The sequence below is a fragment of the Arvicanthis niloticus genome, chromosome 20, assembly GCF_011762505.2.
Source record: "Arvicanthis niloticus isolate mArvNil1 chromosome 20, mArvNil1.pat.X, whole genome shotgun sequence".
Taxonomy (NCBI): Eukaryota; Metazoa; Chordata; class Mammalia; order Rodentia; family Muridae; genus Arvicanthis; species Arvicanthis niloticus.
Window position 1 is genome coordinate 38990993 of NC_047677.1, and position 19609 is coordinate 39010601.

The 19609-nt window shown below is 39.7% G+C and overlaps 1 protein-coding gene across 1 annotated transcript in view; it reads left to right on the forward strand.

The window, feature by feature from the left end:
* Pcdh15 (protocadherin related 15) overlaps window positions 1-19609 on the forward strand; it is a 777836-nt gene that overhangs the window by 604600 nt on the left and 153627 nt on the right. Inside the window, exon 21 of the mRNA XM_076917096.1 lies at window positions 6526-6642. Within this exon, the coding sequence (XP_076773211.1) occupies window positions 6526-6642 (117 nt within the window). The remainder of the gene's footprint in view (window positions 1-6525; window positions 6643-19609) is intronic.

A 19609-nucleotide genomic window follows, 5' to 3' on the forward strand; every position in this document is an offset into this window, starting at 1 on the left:
ATCTTTGTTTAAATTAAGGTCTCTCTTTTGCTTGTTTTCTGGCCACTGTGAAGTACAAAGCTTTGGTCTATATTATTCTCCAAACTCGGAACCGTAACTCAAAATAAATCCATCCTTCTTTAATTTTCTCAAATATTTTGCTACAGCAAAAAGATGACAAACTCAGAAATTCCACTGTCCCCTGACAAATCTGGGTGTCTTAGGATTACTACTGCAGTTGTGAAGCATGATGGCTAACAGCAAGTTGGGGGAGAAAAGGGTTTCTTCAGCTTATAATTCCATATCACATTTGACCATCAAAGGACGTCAAGACGGGAACTGAAACAGGGCAAGACCTTGGAGGCAGCCTCTGATGCACAGGGCAGAGGAACGCTGCTTAATGGCTTACTCAGTCCACACGGCTGAATGTCTCAGCTTGTCTTCCGTATATGCTGGAATCCTAAAGAAATATGCATTGAAGACAGTGAAGAAACGGACTTAGTATTGAGGGCAGAACGAAGCAGACAACAAGCAAAAGCTTTCTTATACAGACTTCCAGCAGAAAGTGTGGCGTAGAATAGAACTGGATCTACCTGCTTCAAATTAAGGGGGAAACATCTCTTACAGGGATACTCTCCTGCTGCCTGTGCCCTGGACTACTCACTGCCTGCCTGCCCTTGGGGGTTGGAAGTGAGGTGGCGGGGAGTCAAGGACACAGACTCCGGGAGCAGGGGAGAAACACTGCAGCAACCTTATCTGAACGCTGCTGCAAGTTCCTTTAATACCCTCCATCCAACCCACACCCCATTGGTCCCAAGAAAACATTTCTTCTAAACAGCAGTTCCCATTGGCTGGCATTGTCTGAGCCTGCAATCCTTGGTCTCTCAGGCAGTCTTCAGTTAGGTCCTCCTGCAGGAGATGCTTTTGCGACTACGCACCCATTTCCGTAGAGGTGGCCCTGTGGTTCCTGCTCTACCCTTCAACTTTGAATTCTAGCTAATTCCAGATGTAGTCAGGTTGGCATCCATGGCAACCATGAACGGCCACCGCACTCGACAACTAAGAAAAAAATCTTCCAGTGAAGAGTTTAGTTTTCGAAGACTATGAAACTATCAAAGAAATTGACTTCTCTTTAAGAATGTCCCCATGCAAAGCAAAACAAAAAACAAAAACAAAAACAAAACAAAACAAACAAACAAACAAAAACCTATGCCAGTTGTCTAAGGGCGCGCACATCTCGACAGTACACTCAGGAGTGTGAGGATCAGAGGACTCTGGAAGCATAACCCAAGAAAGCTGCAAGAAACAGAAGACAGAAGACAGACCTACAGGAAACTAGGGTAAAACAGCTTCTACATGGACTCTGGCGGCCAGGAAGAGACCTAATTGACACAGAAAATAGAGCCAACTGCCCTTACCTGAGAGGAGTTAGAAGAGGGTAGGGTGGCCGGACAAGTCAGTACCCTCGGCAGGCAGACTTGTCAGAAGCATAGAGTTAAAGCCATCCTCTATTTCACATCACTGTATTTCTTCGGGGAGGGTAGGAGCTGAAGGAGATTTAGCCCACAATTGATTCATGTTTATAAAACATATCTTTTTATACTTAGTTTCTGTGTTCATTTTTTCAGCTTGCTATTCATTTATAAACTGGCCAGCGAGCGTACAGCATCCTAGAATGCTGTTCAATATTTTTTTCTTCTCAAATCTACCCTTTAGTCTGAAAAAAAAAATGGTTTGCGTGATCATTTTAGACTTTCGTTTTGAACATAAAATAGACTAAATAAAGTCTTATTTTTCTTCCATCTAGCTAGCAATAACTTGAGGTCACATCTTATTTGTAGGACGCATGGATTCAAATTACAAGCTTTACTGGTTAAAAAATAACACAGCGAGAGATGCCTGGTGTTGTTTTCGTTGAAAAACCATGGCAACATTTTGGAATGCTCTGTTGAAATACAAAAACTAATTTTTGTTCAGATCAACAAATATAGCCATAGGAAGCAAACTATAATGGGTTTTAATGATAAAATTAACTATAGGGCAGAGGAAGAAATCTTTCCTTTTGCCAATACTGCCCTCTAGTGGTAGAGCTGAGCTTTTTAAATTTAACTGCATACTAGAACATGCACAACAGGAGTTTTTTTTTTCTTTGATGGCCCTGAAGCATAAATATAATGAACTATTGATTATGCGTGTTGGCATTGCATTCCAATAAACTGTCTCACCCAAAAAAAAGCGCATTGTGGGAGAATGATGGGCAATCTGACACATATTTCACCCACAATAGAGATCCTAAGCGTAAAACATGGAGAGGAGGCCATGAAAAGAAATACGGGTACATTGTAACGATATTGATTTATTCTTCATGCTGTCGATGGCAAGCGAAATAATGAGAAGGATAAGCAATCTCTTAATGGTCTTCTGTTATTATAACCTTTGGCGTGTGTGTAATCGGTTTATGAGGATGGATATCAAAACACCCAGTGTGGATTCGCAAAGGTGAACCTGCCAATACCTGCCTTGCAGAAGAGAAAAAAATGGGTCTTTTCTCTTCATACCACCAAGAACTGAATTATTGCAACTAGAAAAATACGTCCTCCTGTGTCATCCTGCTATCCCACCGCCAGAGAATCGAATCTTCCAAAAATGTACATTTCCTTGGGAAAGAGGGATAACAAAAGCAAAAAACAGAAGCACACTGAGTTTATCAGCCTCTGGAAAGTCATGTAGTTAAACATGTCATCTTGGGTTCTCCTTTTATAACCTGTAGAAGTTATAGTTTAGGGGTGCCTATGGATTCCCATCTTCGGTTATAAAATACACTTACTAAATTATTCACTATTCTTTTTAAATTTATCTATTTATTCATGTTAGAGCCTAATATCAGCCCTCTGCCATTCCACCTTTCCCTTCTCTTTGAGAATGGGGACCCCCACTTTGGGTGTCACACACCCCCAGTAACATAACACCACCTACCACCACCACCACCCCCTACACACACAAAGTTGCTCCAGGACTAGGCACATCCTCTCCCACTGAGGCCAGACAAGGCAGGCCATTTAGGGGCATGGAGGTCCACAGGCAGGCAGGCAGGCAACAGGCTCATGGACAGCCCTTGCTTCAGTTGTTGGGGGACCAACCCGAAGACCAAGCTGCTCATGAGCTACATATGTGTGGGGGCCCTAGGTCCAGCCTGCGCTTGTTCTTTTGTTAGTGATTCAGTCTCTGGGAGTCCCCAGCAAAATGATAGGCCAGTGTGTATGCAAATGCTTCCTCCAGTTTCCCTGCCTAGATCCCCAGATGAGTCCTTTACACCACTGGTTGTGAGGAGCCAGTGTTTCTAAGTCCATTTGCCACCTCAGATTCTACACTGCACAACTTGTAAATGAAGTCTTTTGAAGAAGATGTCGTGAACACCACATGTCTGAGGACATACCTTTTATTTTTCCAATCTTGCCGACTGTTAGAGCACTGTTTCTAGATAATGCCTTCAGGTTCTTCTTATTTGGCCTACTGTATTGTACACAGGAAAGGAAACTTGCCTCATTTTTTCATACATAACCAACCCCAACCACTTCTGCAAAAGGAGAAGTTAACAATTGGTTAATTAGTACATTTCAGGCTAGCATTGGGTGAAGGGGGCGGTTCTGATGCTAAGGTCCTGTTCCCCAATTGGTTCTTGATTTGTCAGTAAAGAAAGCTGGGGACCAACTGCTGGGCAGAGGGTACAGGTGGGACTTCCTCCGGATCCCAGGAGGAAAAGGCAGATGCAAGGAAAGAGAGGAGTTTCTGCCATGCCTTGGAGGGAGAAGAACACAGCAACCGTGTGAGGTCTTGAGGGTGGGGGAAGCTGGGGCCTGTGGCCACTACTACAAGCAGGAGGACACGGATGTTTGACAGGGGCCAGGTAGGAGTGGCCACCAATGTTTAGGGCAGGTAGAGAGATGCAGATAATAAATTGGCAAGGGCACAATTTTTCAGGCGGTAGGTATCAGCGCCCGACAACTGTGCCAAAAAAGACAAGTTATAAAGGAACAAACTATGTCTGTGCCTTTTGTCTGGGGATTCAAGGGAAGCCAGGTGGGGGCTGGTGGCACAACCAACCCCAGAGTGAAGGCGGTAACAAAGCAACACGCAGCAATTGGGTAGAAAAGATGTGTCCGAACACACAGGAAAGAATGAATAGAGTGTTTTACCACATTCATTCAAGAGTGAATTTTTAAAGGTGCCTTGGAAAGGAGCAATTGACAACATCTGCATAGAACCTAAATGTGTTTGTCCGGAAGCACCCCAAACAATGCAGGATATGATGCTTGATCAAACATTAAAGCAATCATTGTAGTAAATATTATCAAGTCAGGAAAAAAAATGACATGCGGTTCTCCCCAAATGACGAGATGGTTAAGAAAAATCTTGTTCGCTCGGAGAAATTGATTTATTGTTTTTGGCTCTTACAAATAATTGCATCAATTCAGATATATCAGTACCTGCCTGGACCACTTTTATTTGTCAAATCGTGGTTAGGAGAGTTTTCGCAGGGACATCTCCATCTGGAGTCAGATAGTATCCAGTAGTGTAGTATCCAGTACTTAGTTATCATGGCCATAACTTAGTATCTATCTACTCAGTGACTGGCAGTAAGCCTTTACCACCAGAGTGAAATGAAATCAGATACATATAAATTGCTTTGGAATTTCCCCCTTAAGTAAATTAACACTGTTTTCTATATGTAAGCATATGTACTTGTGAATACCACCACTGTAGTGCTTCAGGGAAGACTTCCTTCTCTTGTTTTATATTCATAAGAATGAAAAGTTGAATTAAAGAACATTTCACAGTTGGCTCATGCAATCATACTAAGTATGTGGGATGTTCAAGCTTGTAAGAACACAGAGAAGTTTGAAAAGAAGAAACAACAGAACGAATAAAAAAAAATACTATCTTTTATCCTGTTTCCTGGACTGTATTGGGGGCAATAAGGAATAGGGTTTCTCTGTGTAGCCCCGACTGTCCTGGAATTCTCTCTATAAACAAGGCTAGCCTGGAACTCAGAGATCTGCCTGCTTCTGCCTCTTGAGTGCTGGGATTGAAAAGATGAGCCAAACCCGGACGCTTTTGCGGATGACGGAAAGTGCTTGCTGATAGGAACCTGATATGGTTCTGCCAGATCCTGACAAATACAGAGGCAGAGGCTTACAGCCAACCATTGGATTGAGCATGGAGTCCCCATGGAGGAGTTAGAGAAGGGACTAAAGGAGCTGAGGGGTTTTGAAGCCCCGTGGGGGGAGCAACAGCGCTAACCAGCCAGACTCCCAGAGCTCCCGGAGACTGGACCACCAACCAAAGGGTACACATTGAGGGACCCATGGCTCACACCGCGTATGTGGCAGAGGATGGCCTTGTTGTACATTAAGGGGAGGAGAGGCCTTTGGTCCTGAGGGGGTTCGATGCCCCAGTGTAGGAAAATGCCAGAGCGGGAAGGCGGGGGTGGGGGGGGTGGGGGGGGAAGCACCCTCATGGAGGCAGGGGAAGGAGGGAGGGGATATGGGCTTTCCGGAGGGGAGACCTGGAGAGGAGATAACATTTAAAATGTAAATAAAGAAAATATCCAGATAGATAGATAGATAGATAGATAGATAGATAGATAGATAGATATAGAGAGATAGAGAGATAGATATAGAGAGATAGATAAAATGAAAAAAGGTGAGCCGCAACACCTGGCTCAGAATGTAACTTTTTAAAAGATCACATTTGGAGCCAGGTGGCCAGTGATAGCTTGTTTGTGGTTTCTGACTTGGCATCTATGAAGGCCTGAATTCAAGACCCAGAGCCTACAGAAAGAAAGGAAAGGGAAGGTGGAAGGGGAAAGAAAGGTGGAGGGGAAGGAAGGGAGAAAAAGGGAGAGAAGAGAGTAAAACACTGGGCAGGGTGGCATGTGTCTGTATAGTTTTGGGTGGGCAGGGATGGACAAATCCCTGAGACTCATAAGCTAGCCAGTCTCGCCTCCTGGGGAGTCCCAGGCCAGTTAGTGACCACTCCTCATAAAAGGAAGCGCAAGCAACAGCATCGACAAAACGTCGCCTCACGTCGTACTTTTAGTCTTCAAATGCACAAGTGAACACAAGCAAGGCCACCTCACACACACGATGAATGGGCACACACGAATGCTCATACATTTACATCACACAAAAATTCTCTTTTCGTTTTCAAAAGTTAGAATTTACATCCTACCCTTAGGGATAGCCTGGAGGAAATTCCAAGCATCCTTTGAGCTTTGAGTGGCGAAAAGTGTGTGATATTCTGAGGGTGCCCTTCAGCTAATATCACATACACTGAATATATATATATATAACACACACACACACACACACACACACACACACACACACACACTTCTCTCTACAGTTTAAGTTAGGAGATAAACAGGTCTGAGAGGATAAAACTGGTCTTGGTATAAAGATTGCATGACATAAAAAACCGGATAGACCTAACCGGTTCCCCGGTCTCCTTTGGCCACAGCACTAAACTGTCAATTCCACTTTACAGGACATGAATGACTACCCTCCGGTTTTTAGCAAACGCATCTACAAAGGGATGGTGGCTCCAGATGCGGTCAAGGGGACACCGATCACCACCGTTTATGCTGAAGACGCAGACCCACCTGTAAGTAGAGATACTGGTCGATGCTCTGGGTTGAGGTTAGAAAGTGCCCCGTTCGAGAAAGCATCCAGATTTTGAGGATCCCACTCCTCCTTTCGGGAGTCCTTACTGAGTACACGTCTACTGGTCATGTTTTATGTGACCACTGATGAAGGTGTACAGCTGACGGCATGCTTTTTAGTTAGATTTCACGTGTTTACTATTTGCCAATTTATCCAGCATTAATGATAAATGCGTGCAAAACTGTCTGCATTTGGAACGATGAACCATCGTGCAGGATCTTTATTTAAGTTGAATTTTGTGTGGAAGAGGTTTGATATTCATGCATTTCTGTTTTATTTATGCATGACTATTTTATAAGCAAGTGCTAAGCCCATGTATAACATATTTTATAACCACAAATTTCTGCATCTCTTTCAGATGTATTTAGATTTTTCTTTAATCATGTTGAGTGTTGACCTATTTGTAAACATCCCAAGTTGCCAATCAAGACAGAGAGCTTTCAACTAATACATAATTATAACAGAAATGAAGAATTTTTTTCTTAATGTTGTTAAATTATTACATTTGATACAAGTCAAAAATAATACCAGTACAAAACACTCTGTATAAAGCCTACAATTCTTTCCAATATTTTTTTTGTTTCTGAACAGAATGTTAAAATTTATATTTTTACTTTGAATGAACTCATGCTACTAATGGTTTCTAGAGAATGCAAATAAACTGATTGCGTGAGCTATTATTAAAAAGTCTAAAACGATTAAAGCCTTAAATCATGCAAAGTGACTTAAAATTATTTCTTAGTGCTAGTATGAATACTATTTCTAAAATGATTTTTTTACATTTAAAAAAATCAATGGCAGTCATAACATTTTTCAGTTCCAGCAGCTACAAGCTATATGAAGCTTGTTGTGAAAAAAGAATAGGTTAATCTTGGAAGCAATGGTCTTTAGTTCAGGATCTCCTTCTCCAGGATGCTAAAACACTTTTGTAACCGGCTTCTCACGGCTTGGAAAATAAGCAAAAGTTCATAGCTGTAAACACATCAATAGCAAAAAGTACCTGCTGCACACTGTTCAGTGTGATCTGAGAGCACACAAATATCAGTGAACACCCACTGTCCACTAGGTTAATCAGCTTCTGCTGTCAAGAAACTCACAAGTGGGCAAGATAGAACTCCAGAGAGAAATTAGAACACAGTAGAAATGATAAATGAAGAGGTTAGAAGATCATTAAGTTTAAGAGAGCAATTGATGTCTGGCCTAATGGCTCTGTTCCTCTGTACGGGATGCTCAGAGTCTTAGGGTGTTTGCTCTTGGCACATGTGACTTTGGTACCCGGTGAGCTAATTGTTTCCATGAGGGTGATAAATGATTTCTCGGTCAATGGTCTACTCTATTCAGTTATCTTTCCTAGAAGGAGTCTCTGATTTAAATCATTAAAGTTGTTTTTAAAACTTTCTCAGGTCGGCATTTCTGTAGGAAAAATGACGGTTTAGTTCACACCCTCAGTTCTTAGTGCATATTGAAATATCTGGTGATTAATTGATGATGATGGTAGTCATGATGATGATGGTGATAATTGCTTTTCAGCAAGTAAAATAAGCACTCGGGTCATCCCACTGGTCGAGCATGCTGGCTTTACCTGCTGCATTCACGTACAAAACTCTAATCCTGTTTCCATCGGACACTGAAACAGTGACAATGTTTCACGGTAGCTGTTATTCAGATTTTTAGCTTTGTAACCATTTCTACAGATTTATTCCCCTGAATTAAGATGCCTATAGTCTGGCTGCCTCCACAGCGATGCAAAATAATAACCTGGTTCCAAGGAAATTTTCATAAGACAAGTGCCGTATGCATAATTTTAAAATATTATAATTGATTTTTTTCTTACACTTTGATGTTTGGTTTCATAAAAATCATGTAATTTCCAGACATGCTTACCAGTGCTTTCTTCTCTCATTGCTAAAAATATTCACTTACCAATAGACAATAATTTTAATTTGCTGTCCTGTAGGCTTTCTGTTTCTTTATCTATCCCAGTACTTGAGCTATTACCTCTCATATATAGAACTAAATGTTTATTTGGTGACCTCTGTTCTAAATTGTAAGACCTTTAATGGTAGGAAACCCATTCAATGTTTGTATTCCATATCTTAGTTCAGTAAATAATGGTCAGCTAGAAAAAATTTACATAATGGAATAGATAAAGTAATGTGTATTTGTATCTTCTTCAGTGTTGGCAAGTTTGGAGATATCTCTATCTATCTATCTATCTATATCTCTATATCTATATCTATAACTATAGCTCTGTCTCTCTCTCTCTCTCTCTCTATATATATATATATATACACACACACACACACACACACTGTTGGTAAAATGGCTGGGAAATGCAGGGAGTCCCTCCAGGCTGGAAGTAGCTCAGGGTTCCTCCAGCTGGAAGTTAGGCCCGGCTGCTGTGGTTCCATGGTTCCTCAGGGCATGGTCCCAATGACACGAGAAAGTCCATGGGTTTTTACAGGCTTTATTGTCATGGCAGATGGTAGATAGATCTGGATGCACCCCCCATAAAACCCAGAGCAGTCCTGAGTTAAATAGCAGGGAGAGAGGAGGGAAGGGCTGGGGAAGTATGCTTAATTGGCTCCACCCTCTGGCCTTCAGGTACCTCATTAGTATGTAAATCTCTCTCTGCAGCCTGAGGCTTGTTAATCACACCCTCTACCTATGCCCTGCCTGACTGAAGGGTGCAGGTTGAATGGAGATTAGGCCTTATGTCAGGAGCCTGGATTCTGGGGGCTTGACCAAACACCCACAACCCAAGAACCAGCATATCCTTCCACAGCCCAACATACACACACACACACACACACACACACACACACATATATATACACACACATGTATACATATACATATATACATATGTACATATACATATATGTATACACACACACACACATACACACACACATACATATATATACACACACATGTATACATATACATATATACATATGTACATATACATATATGTATACACACACACATACATATATATGGAAAACTTGCTGTCTCCGAGCTTCAGTTAGGTAGCTGAAGAACTGAAATTTAAGAATGATATAAATGTATGCTTGGCACAGCTTCTGTTTAAGTGGTACTGTTTTAAGTATCAGTGCTATTCAAAAAAAAAAAAAAAAAAAAAAAAAAACCTTTATGTTTAGAGACTTATCACATCTTGTTCAAGACCTCCCATTTGATTTGAAGAAAGTGGGAGCCGCACATTTTCAACTATAAAGTGGCAAGAGCAAACCCTTTGATGTGTCACAGGCAGAGGGTGAGTGCAGCCTCAGAGCCTGGAAGAACACTATTTCTGAATATAAATTAAAAATTATAAAAGGCATGTTGGGCAAAATTAAAGTGCTCTGGAAGGAGGAGCGATCTTCCAGGATTCTAACACCATTGAGATTGTCTCTTCTGCTCTCCTGGGATGGCATGGCAGAATTGACATTAAGAAATGATGGATCACTGGGAGTGTTCTCTCTCTCTCTCTCTCTCTCTCTCTCTCTCTCTCTCTCTCTCTCTCTCACACACACACACACACATACACTGCTAACCTTTTCTTTCTACTCTTCTACTCACTAGGGACTTTTGACTTCAAACTTGCACAAAGCAAAACTCTGTAATTTCCACAAGCATGTCTTGGTTATTTCTGAAGTGGCAGGTCATGCTCTGTCGTGTGGAATTCTGTTCATAGGCAGGATTCTAGATGCAGTAGAGTGTGCATCTGTCAACACAGCCATGGGACAATTGACATACATACATGATATTGGCTGTTCACCCAGTTCTAAGAAGTGGTGCATAGGATCCCATGGAATCTCAACTCTTCCAAGTGATCTTTCCTTTTGTGTGCATGAGATTAACGAGGTTCTTGTTAAGCAGGGGGGCATGAGCAAAATGGCTTACTGTTAGCAAGTCACAAACTTCCTTATTTTTGAACAAATACATGGTTTCAGAGAATTATGAAAAAAAATCCCCATGAGAAAGATCATAAATTTATCAATAGTCATTGGCTTAAAATCCATTCCTAAACAGTAAGTATTCTTACAATATTTTTTTTTTCAGAAGGAATAATGACACAGCAATCACCAGGGTGATGTCTTTCATATCTTTCAATGAAGATGTGAGACTTGGCAATTCTGGATTCAGACAAGTCACCAAGGAGTATTTTAGGGAGTGTTTGTACAGATGGATTTAGCAGCTATCCTCACAGTTTGGGGTATCATGGGGATTTTTTTTTCATAATTCTCTGAAACCATGTATTTGTTCAAAAATAAGGAAGTTTGTGACTTACTAACAGTAAGCCATCCTACAGAAGGGGAAAAGATGGGCATTTATTTTATTTCTACAATGAGTACCTTGTGTTTTATTAGATTGCTGTGACATCACCAAGAATGCCAGCCGCTTGGCATTCCTGAGAGAGCTTACCCATCACTCTGCAGCATGTGATAGCCAATCAGAGGAATGATCCCATTTTGACACACAGTTTGCTCAATATGCAACACTGAAGGCTGTCCAGACCCAGAAATGTCGCAACATTGTATTTTTACCTCCAGTTAGAACGGGCATCTGTTTCTTTTCCTTTGGTATCTTTGCGCATTTATTATTATTATTATTTTTTTTACCACTCTTCATTTCTCAGCCTTTGCTGTAGCATAGCATTGATTCAGGTTATTGTCAGCTTTGCCGCAGAAACTATTAACTACACTGTATGGAGCGTGTGGAGCGTACACAGCTCATGGGTTCTTTCTTACACGGGAAACCTGAAAACAGATACAGTCATGGTCTACTTGCACCATGAATAGCTTGTAAACACTGAGATGACGTGAGCCAAGCTCATATCCATGGACGTGATGGAAAGAACACCATAAAACAGATGGGTGTAGGGTTTTAAATGACAGTGGGGTATAGTTAGATGTGAAGGCAAAAAAAAAAAAAAAAAATGAGAACACAAGGAAGGTTTTATGGAAAAGGTAAATATGATTAATAGTTGGAATTGCTTATCAATGCATTTTAAGTATCTGTCATTTATGGCCTCCCTGGGGCTTACATTATGTTATGTGGCATTATAATGATATGTTTTAGGTAATGTGTCATGAGCTTTAAGTTACTAATAACAGTTACATGGTTGCTGTTTTACTTGGGATCAATACTACAACTAATTTACAGATGAAAATGTTTCCTGTCTAACTGCCAAACGAAGCAAGGAAGATTCTGTGATGATGACTGAATAAGACATTGATCTATAGGTATGGTAGAGTGTCATTAGGAGTCACTGCCTTACAATGATCCTTTTGCAGAAGAACAGTAGTATTTTGGTTTGCCCCTAGGTCCATGGCTTATCTAGTCTCATGTTCTTGGCTACCCAAACTCTGCTGGGCATTATCCCTAAATCCAATCAAATAGTGATTGGTTACTCTCACAACGTTTATGCCACTATTGTACCAATATGTCATGCAGACAGGTCACCAATGTAGATCAAAGAGTTTATAGCTTTTTAGGTGTTTAACGTTTTTTCTCTGTTAGTGTGAAAAGCACCTTCTAGTACCATGAACTATGTCAATGAGGATGAAGGTTTCAACTTAGGCACCAGTTTATCTTCTCCACATTCAGTGAGATATGTAAGTATTGTCTTCACTAATAGGGCCTTACTATCAGTTTGTGGAGAACAAACAATAGCCTTGGCCAAAGACTGAGTTGTTTTTTTTTGGGGGGGGGACTGTTCCTTGAGACCTCTTTGGTCAACAACTAAATTAGATGTAAACAATTCTTGGCAATGGAGGTCTCTCTAAATGGAAATAGACTTGTAGTTGGGGCTTTGCCTCCCATTATTCCGTAACTCTATTTAGATTTTTAAAAAAATATATGTATATTTCATGAATCTTCTACAGTAATGGGTTTCCATATAACCCCTCAAATGACCCTTATTATTAGCTGTCCATCCCCCATATTCTCTCCCTTAGCCCCTTAGCTCTTTCTTCCATTTCTCCATTCAATTCTTTCATGTCAGGCTCCCTCCTGCTTCTGCAGACCTATTTCCCCTTTTTTGGTAGATTGCTCTCCCTGGCCCAGTTCCTTATAATGTACCTAATCTCTATGGCTATATGGATAGTAGCATGTCTATTATATGATTAAAAGCTACCATCCACATATAAAGAGGATACATAGTGTCTTGGTGTTTTATTATTGTGAAGAGACACCACGACCAAGGCAACTCTTACAAAGGACAACATTTAATTGGGGCTGGCTTACAGGTTCAGAGGTTCAGTCCGTTATCATCATGCAGGAAGCACGGCAGCAGTGCTGGAGGAACTGAGAGTTCCTCTTCTTGATCCAAAAGCATTCAGAAGGAGAGTGGCTTATGCAGGCAGTCAGAAGGAGAGTCCCTCTTCCATACCTGGTGGAGCTTGAACACTAGGAGACCTCAAAGCCTGGCTACACTGTGACTCACCTCCTCCAAGAAGGCCTCATCAGTTCCAACAAGGCCACATCTCCTATGCCATTTCCCATGGGCCACGCGTATTCAAACCACCACACATATATATTTGTTCAGGTCTGGACTGAGCAGTGTTTCTTCTGTTTGCATTTTGCAGAATAATTTGAGGAGTATTGGCATTAATTCTTTTCTGAAGGTCTTGTTAAAATTGCACTGAATCTATCTGATCTAGTTTTTTTTTTTAGAGAGAGAAAGAGAGAAACAGAGACAGAGATAGAGACTTTTTAATTATTGCTTCTATTTCATTGGGGTTTATATTTGTGTGTTTAATTACTTATCTAATCTTGATGTAAATTTTCTTTTAAGTTTTCCAGTTTTGTGAAGTACAGATTTTTAAAGTATGTTCTCATGAGTCTCTGGATTTCTGAGTTATCTGTTGTGATCTTGCCCTTTTCATCTCTACTTTTAAAAATTTACATCTTATCTCTTCATATTTTAGTTAATTTGATTAAGGGCTTATTAATTTTATTGATTTTCTCAAAAAAAAACCCCAACTCTTTGTTTCATTGAGTCTTTGTAATTTTTATTTCTATCTTATTTATTTGGCACTAAGTTTGATTGTTTGTTACTGTCAATTCCCTTTTGGCTGTTATTTTTTCTTGTTGTTTTAAAGATTTCAGGTGTGTAGCTTAATTACTAATATGAGATCTATCCAAAATTTTATTTGGGTACTTAGTGCTGTGAACATGACTCTTAAAACTGCCTTTCTTATGTCCCATAAATTTGGATATATTGGTTTTTTTCTTTTCATTGTAATTAAGTTCCAGAAAAGTTTAAGTTTCCTTCTAAATTTCTGTCTTTACCTATCTTTCATTCAGTAGTGAGTTCAGTTTCTATGAGTTTGTAAACTTTCTGTTGTTTTCGTTGTTGTTGGTATCCAGTTATAATCTGTGATGTTCAGATAAAATTCGAGGTGTTATTTCAATCTTCTTCTTGAGACTTGTTGTGGGTCTGAGTATAGGATCAATTAAAAAGTATCACCTCATGATATAAGTCACACCAATCTTTTTCTTCTGGTAGAAATTAACTTTGTGGATTAAAGCCACAACATAGAGGGCATTTCCTACAGCACTTCATCTTTGGAGTTCACTCACAGAAATTCCATTAGATATTAAATAGGATGCTTTATTCTAAACATCTTGTTAGAAGACATAGAACTATTGGCTTTAATCATCCATCTATGAAGGCAATAAAACTTGCCTCTGTTTTTTTCTGAGTCATTTTTTCTTTTGTCATTATTTATTTGCATTGCATTTTTGTCTATTATTTAGAATTTTTTCTTTCAGGAATGATATTTAGTTTCAGATATAGATCTTATGTGAAATGTGTTAAACTTGTCTATAAATAGTTCACAGTTCTCAATTTTCTGCTGAACTTCTTTTACAGATGGTCTCTATGGGCATGGCATCTTAATTTTATTTCTAGGTGTTTTGAGGTGACTACACCCTTGACATTAGTTTATGCTATGTGCGAGTGATCCCCTTCCTTTTACACACTCATCCATTAATTTCTAAACAATACATCTTGTTGCATTTTTGCTTAGATGAGGATAGACACTGAGTTCTTGTATATATGGGGCTTTATTTTGTTTGTACATATAACACAGCTTGACAACCTATTAGAGCCTTCTAATGTTTTCTCTTTAACACTGAGCGTGTATGATTCCAACTATTTTATGTTATTTAAAATTAATTAATTATATAAAACTAAGGAAATTTTATTATTGCTATTGTGGGTGTTTTTGTTTTTAATCTGTCTACTGGAGATAATCTACCCACTAGCAATGTAATTAGATATTGATTCCCATGTTGATACTGTCTGATATTTATGGCCTCTTATACACAAACTTAATGTTCATCAACTCAGAAGAGTTTCCAGGAGCTTTGTGAAAATGAGTTTTGAATGAACCTGTGCCAACGCTACATAGCCCACTAATAGTTTGTCATGCATTCACTCAGCTACCCTGTCCTTCGGTTCTTACATGTACAAAAATACATAGCTAAATGTTAGACCTTTAGAACATCAGCTCCCCATTCTCCTCTCCCTACTTTCTTTCCCCTCTATCCCTGTTAATATCTGTTCTTTTTGCTCCTTTGTCTAGTTTAGTTTCTTTTTTCTAGTAGTAAATAGTAGTAGTAGCAGCAGCAGCAGCAGCAGCAGCAGCAGCAGCAGCAGCAGCAGTAGTAGTATTTACACTCCAGATTTTATTCCCCTCCTGATCCACCCTCTGATTATTCCACATTTCGTACCTCCTCCCAGCCTCCCTGTCTCCACAAGAATGTTCCTACCCCATCCCAACCCCACCAGACCTCTAAACTCCCTGGGGCCTCCAGTCTTTTGAGGGTTACATGCATCTTCTCTGACTGAACCTACACCCAGAAGTCCCCTCCTGTATATGTGTTGGGGGGGCCTCATATTAGCTGGTGTATGCTGCCTGGTTGGTGATCCAGTGTCTGAGAGATCTTCGAGGTCCAGGTTAAGTGAGACTGCTGGTCCTTCTACAAGGTCACCCTCCTCCTCAGTTTCTTCCAGTTTTTCCCTGATTCAACCACAGGGGTCAGTATCTTGTGTCCATTGGTTGGGTGTAAAGATCTGCATCTGACTCTTTCAGCTGCTTGTTGGATCTTCCCGAGTGCGGTCACGATAGGTCCCTTTTTGTGAGCACTCCTCAGTAATAGTGTCAGGCCTTGGGGCCTCCCCTTTAGCTGGATCCCACTTTGGGCCTGTCACTAGACCTTCTTTTCCTCAGGCTTTTCTCCATTTCCAATCCCTGCAGTTCTTTCAGACAGGAACAATTATGGGTCAGAGTTTTGACGGTGGGATAGCAACTCCATCCCTCACTTGGTGCCCAGTCTTTCTGCTGGAGGTGGGCTCTACAAGTTCCCTCTTCCCACTGTAGGACATTTCATCTAGGGTCCCTCCCATTGAGTCCTGAGAGTCTTTTACTTCCCAGGTCTCTGGTATATTCTGCAGGGTCCCCCAACCTCCTACCTCCTGAGGTTGCCTGTTTTTATTCTTTCTGCTGGCCCTCAGGGCTTCAGTCTTTTCCCCCCACCCAATAGCAGATCATATTCCCCTCTCCCTCAACCCCCACCCACTTTCCTTCCCAGGTCTCTCTCTCCCAACCCCCTTGTGGTGCTTTCTTCTTCCTCCCAAGTGGGACCTAGGCATCCTCACTTGGGCCTTTCAGCTTGTTGACCTTTTTGAGTTCTGTGGACTGTATCTTGGGTATTCTGTACTTTTTTTTGGATAATATCTACTTATTACTGAGTACATACCATGCATTTCTTTTTGAGTCTGAGTTACCTCACTCAGGTGATATTTTCTAGTTCCATTCATTTGCCTGCAAAACTCATGATGTCCTCATTCTTAATAGCTGAGTAGTATTCCATTGTGTAAATGAACCACATTTTCTGTAGCCATTCTTCTGTTGTGGGACATCTGGGTTGTTTCCAGCTTCTGGCTATAAAACATAAGGCCACTATGAACATAGTGGAACATGTGCCCCTGTGGCCTGGTAGGGCATCTTTTGGGTAAATTCCCAAGAGTGGTATTGCTGTGTCTTCAGGTAGATCTATTTCCAATTTTCTGAGAAACCTCCAAATTGATTTCCAGAGTGGTTTTTGCTATCCCACCAGCAATGAAGGGGTGTTTCTCTTTCTCCAGATCCTCACCAACATGTGTTGTTAACTGAGGGTTTGATCTTAGCCATTCTGATTGGTGTAAGGTAGAATATCAGAGTTGTTTTGATTTGTATTTCTCTGATCACTAAGGACTTCAAACATTTCTTTAGATGTTTCTCAGGCATTAGAGATTCCTCTATTGTGAATTCTCAGTTTAGTTCTATACTCCATTTTTTGATTGGATGTTTGGTTTTTTGGTGGTTAACTTCTTGAGTTCTTTATATATTTTAGATATTAGCTCTCTATCGGATGTGAGGTTAGTGAAGATATTTTTCCCAATCTGTAGGTTGTCAGTTTGTCTTATTGACTATGTCCTTTGCCTTACAGAAGCTTCCCAGTTAGTTTCATGAGGTCACATTTATCAATTCTTGATCTAAGAGCATGAGCCATTGGAGTTCTGTTTAGAAAATTTCCCCCGTGCTAATTTTTCACCTTGCACAAAGCTCAAGTCCAAGTGCATCAAGGACCTCAACATAAAACCAGATACACTCAATCTAATAGAAGAGAAACTGGGAAAGATCCTTGAACTCATAGTTTAGTGTCTTAATGCAAGTAAAATTAGATAATGTTTTCCCCTCTTTGCTTTCCTCAAATAGGATTTTCTTTTCTATTAAGACTGAGTATGCACAGCAGACTTTACCATACACCACTATACTTTGTCACTATAAATATAGAACACATCTTTACAGGCTGATCCATCAGTGTATGCCTAGGCTGTTTCTAGAGTCTGAATATAGTAATAGTTCCAGTGAACCCAGGCTGCAAATATCTCTTTGAAGGGGCCCGTTCCAAACCTCATGAGAGCACCAGTAGGAATTCTTGATTTTTGTAAGATTTATTTTTAGTTTTTATTGATATGTATGTGTGTGAGTATATAACACATGTGTGCATGTGCCCATGAAGGCCAGAAGAATATTGGATCTCCTAGAGCTGGAACTATAGGCAGTTATGAGACACTAGACTTGGGGTTGGGGATTTAGCTTAATGGTAGAGCACTTGCCTAGCAAGCACAAGGCCCTGAGTTCAGTCCTCAGCTCTGGAGACAGAGAGAGAGAGAGAGAGAGAGAGAGAGAGAGAGAGAGAGAGAGAGAGAGACAGAGACAGAGACAGAGACAGAGACAGAGACAGAGAGATTAGACTTGCATGCTATGAATGAAAGTTGGCTCCCCAACAAAAGCAGTAAGTCCTTATGCCCATTGAGCCATCTCTCCTGTCCTCTAGATTCCTGTTTTATCATTTTTAAAAAAATAGGAAGATTTTAGGAAAGCAGGAACAAGATCTCAAATGATCCACTCTGGCCTAGGCTCAACCTTTGATTTATGTGATCTATTTTGTAAAGCAAATAGGAATTTGCTGTCTCTGAAGCTAGTCAATGTGTTTAAATCAGGAAAGCTACACAACAGGGTTATTTGATATTTTGAAAAGATAGCTTTCCCTCTATTAAGAATATTTCTCAAGAACTTTAGTGGTAAAGAATCTCAAAGCAAATGTTTTGGAGGACTTTGATAGCTGTGGTCATACCATAACTGCACACATACTAGTTAGATGACCTGTCACATGACGAAGCCTCTGTCAGATGGCTATGTTACAAATAGGAAAATGAAAAGCAGATTGTTCAGATAAATTAGGTTTTATCCACAGTTCCTCTTATCACTTTTAAGGACATCCCAGCATTTTATTAGAATTACAAAAAATAATTAGACAAAGTTGTCAAGAACAGTGAAACAATACAAACCACATTTCAGTAATTCTTAGTGTTAATTCATACCCAGAAGATTGTGTGTGAATTACACAGTTACCCAGTAAACCAAGGCTGTTCTCAAAGACACTGGAAAAATGAAATTTTGAAACCATGTCAGGGAGAAAAAAAGTCTTCGTATATCTGAAAACAGATTACTTAATATTTGGATTTAATGATAATGGGCTTAGTATTTCCTGGTATGACATGATCATGTTAATATAAAGGGAGTTATGTGAGTCTGTGCAATTTGTTGATAATTACCTATTTAAAAAATGGCTAAATGAGATATCCCATGATGGTAGGAATCTAATTATTTTGGCCCATTACAGTCTCATTTAAATTCATCATGTTTGTATGTATGTTTGCAACATCTTTCACACAGATCTGCAATTATTGTCTGTAGTAATTAATTATATTCTTACTATAATTAAGTTAAAACCTACTACATTTAACCCATAAGAATGGAAATCTAAAGTAAAAAATGTACAAAATAAAAAGGTGAAATTGCTTATAATTTCTTAATATAAATTTATATTTACTTTGCTATATTAGTTATTTCCTTCAAATGATATAGAATGATACTGAGTTTTAGTTTCTACGAAGCCTGAACCCACAGGATGTGGGTTGACACTTGGCTTTTAGTGGACTCCATTTCATGACTCTGCCACCATGATTTTTCTGTCATGATGGACCATAGCCTCAACCTGGGAATGAATGAATATATAATATATAATATATAATATATATATATTATTATATATTATATAACATATATTATATAATATATATATTATATATTCATTCATTATATGTATATTCATTCATTATATATATTCATTCATTATATATATATTCATTCATTATATATATATATATATATATATATATATATATATATATGAAACACAAAAACAAAGAAACAATATCATCATGATAAGATTCATTTGTTTGGGCTTATAGCCTATAGATTCATCATATTACATCCTCT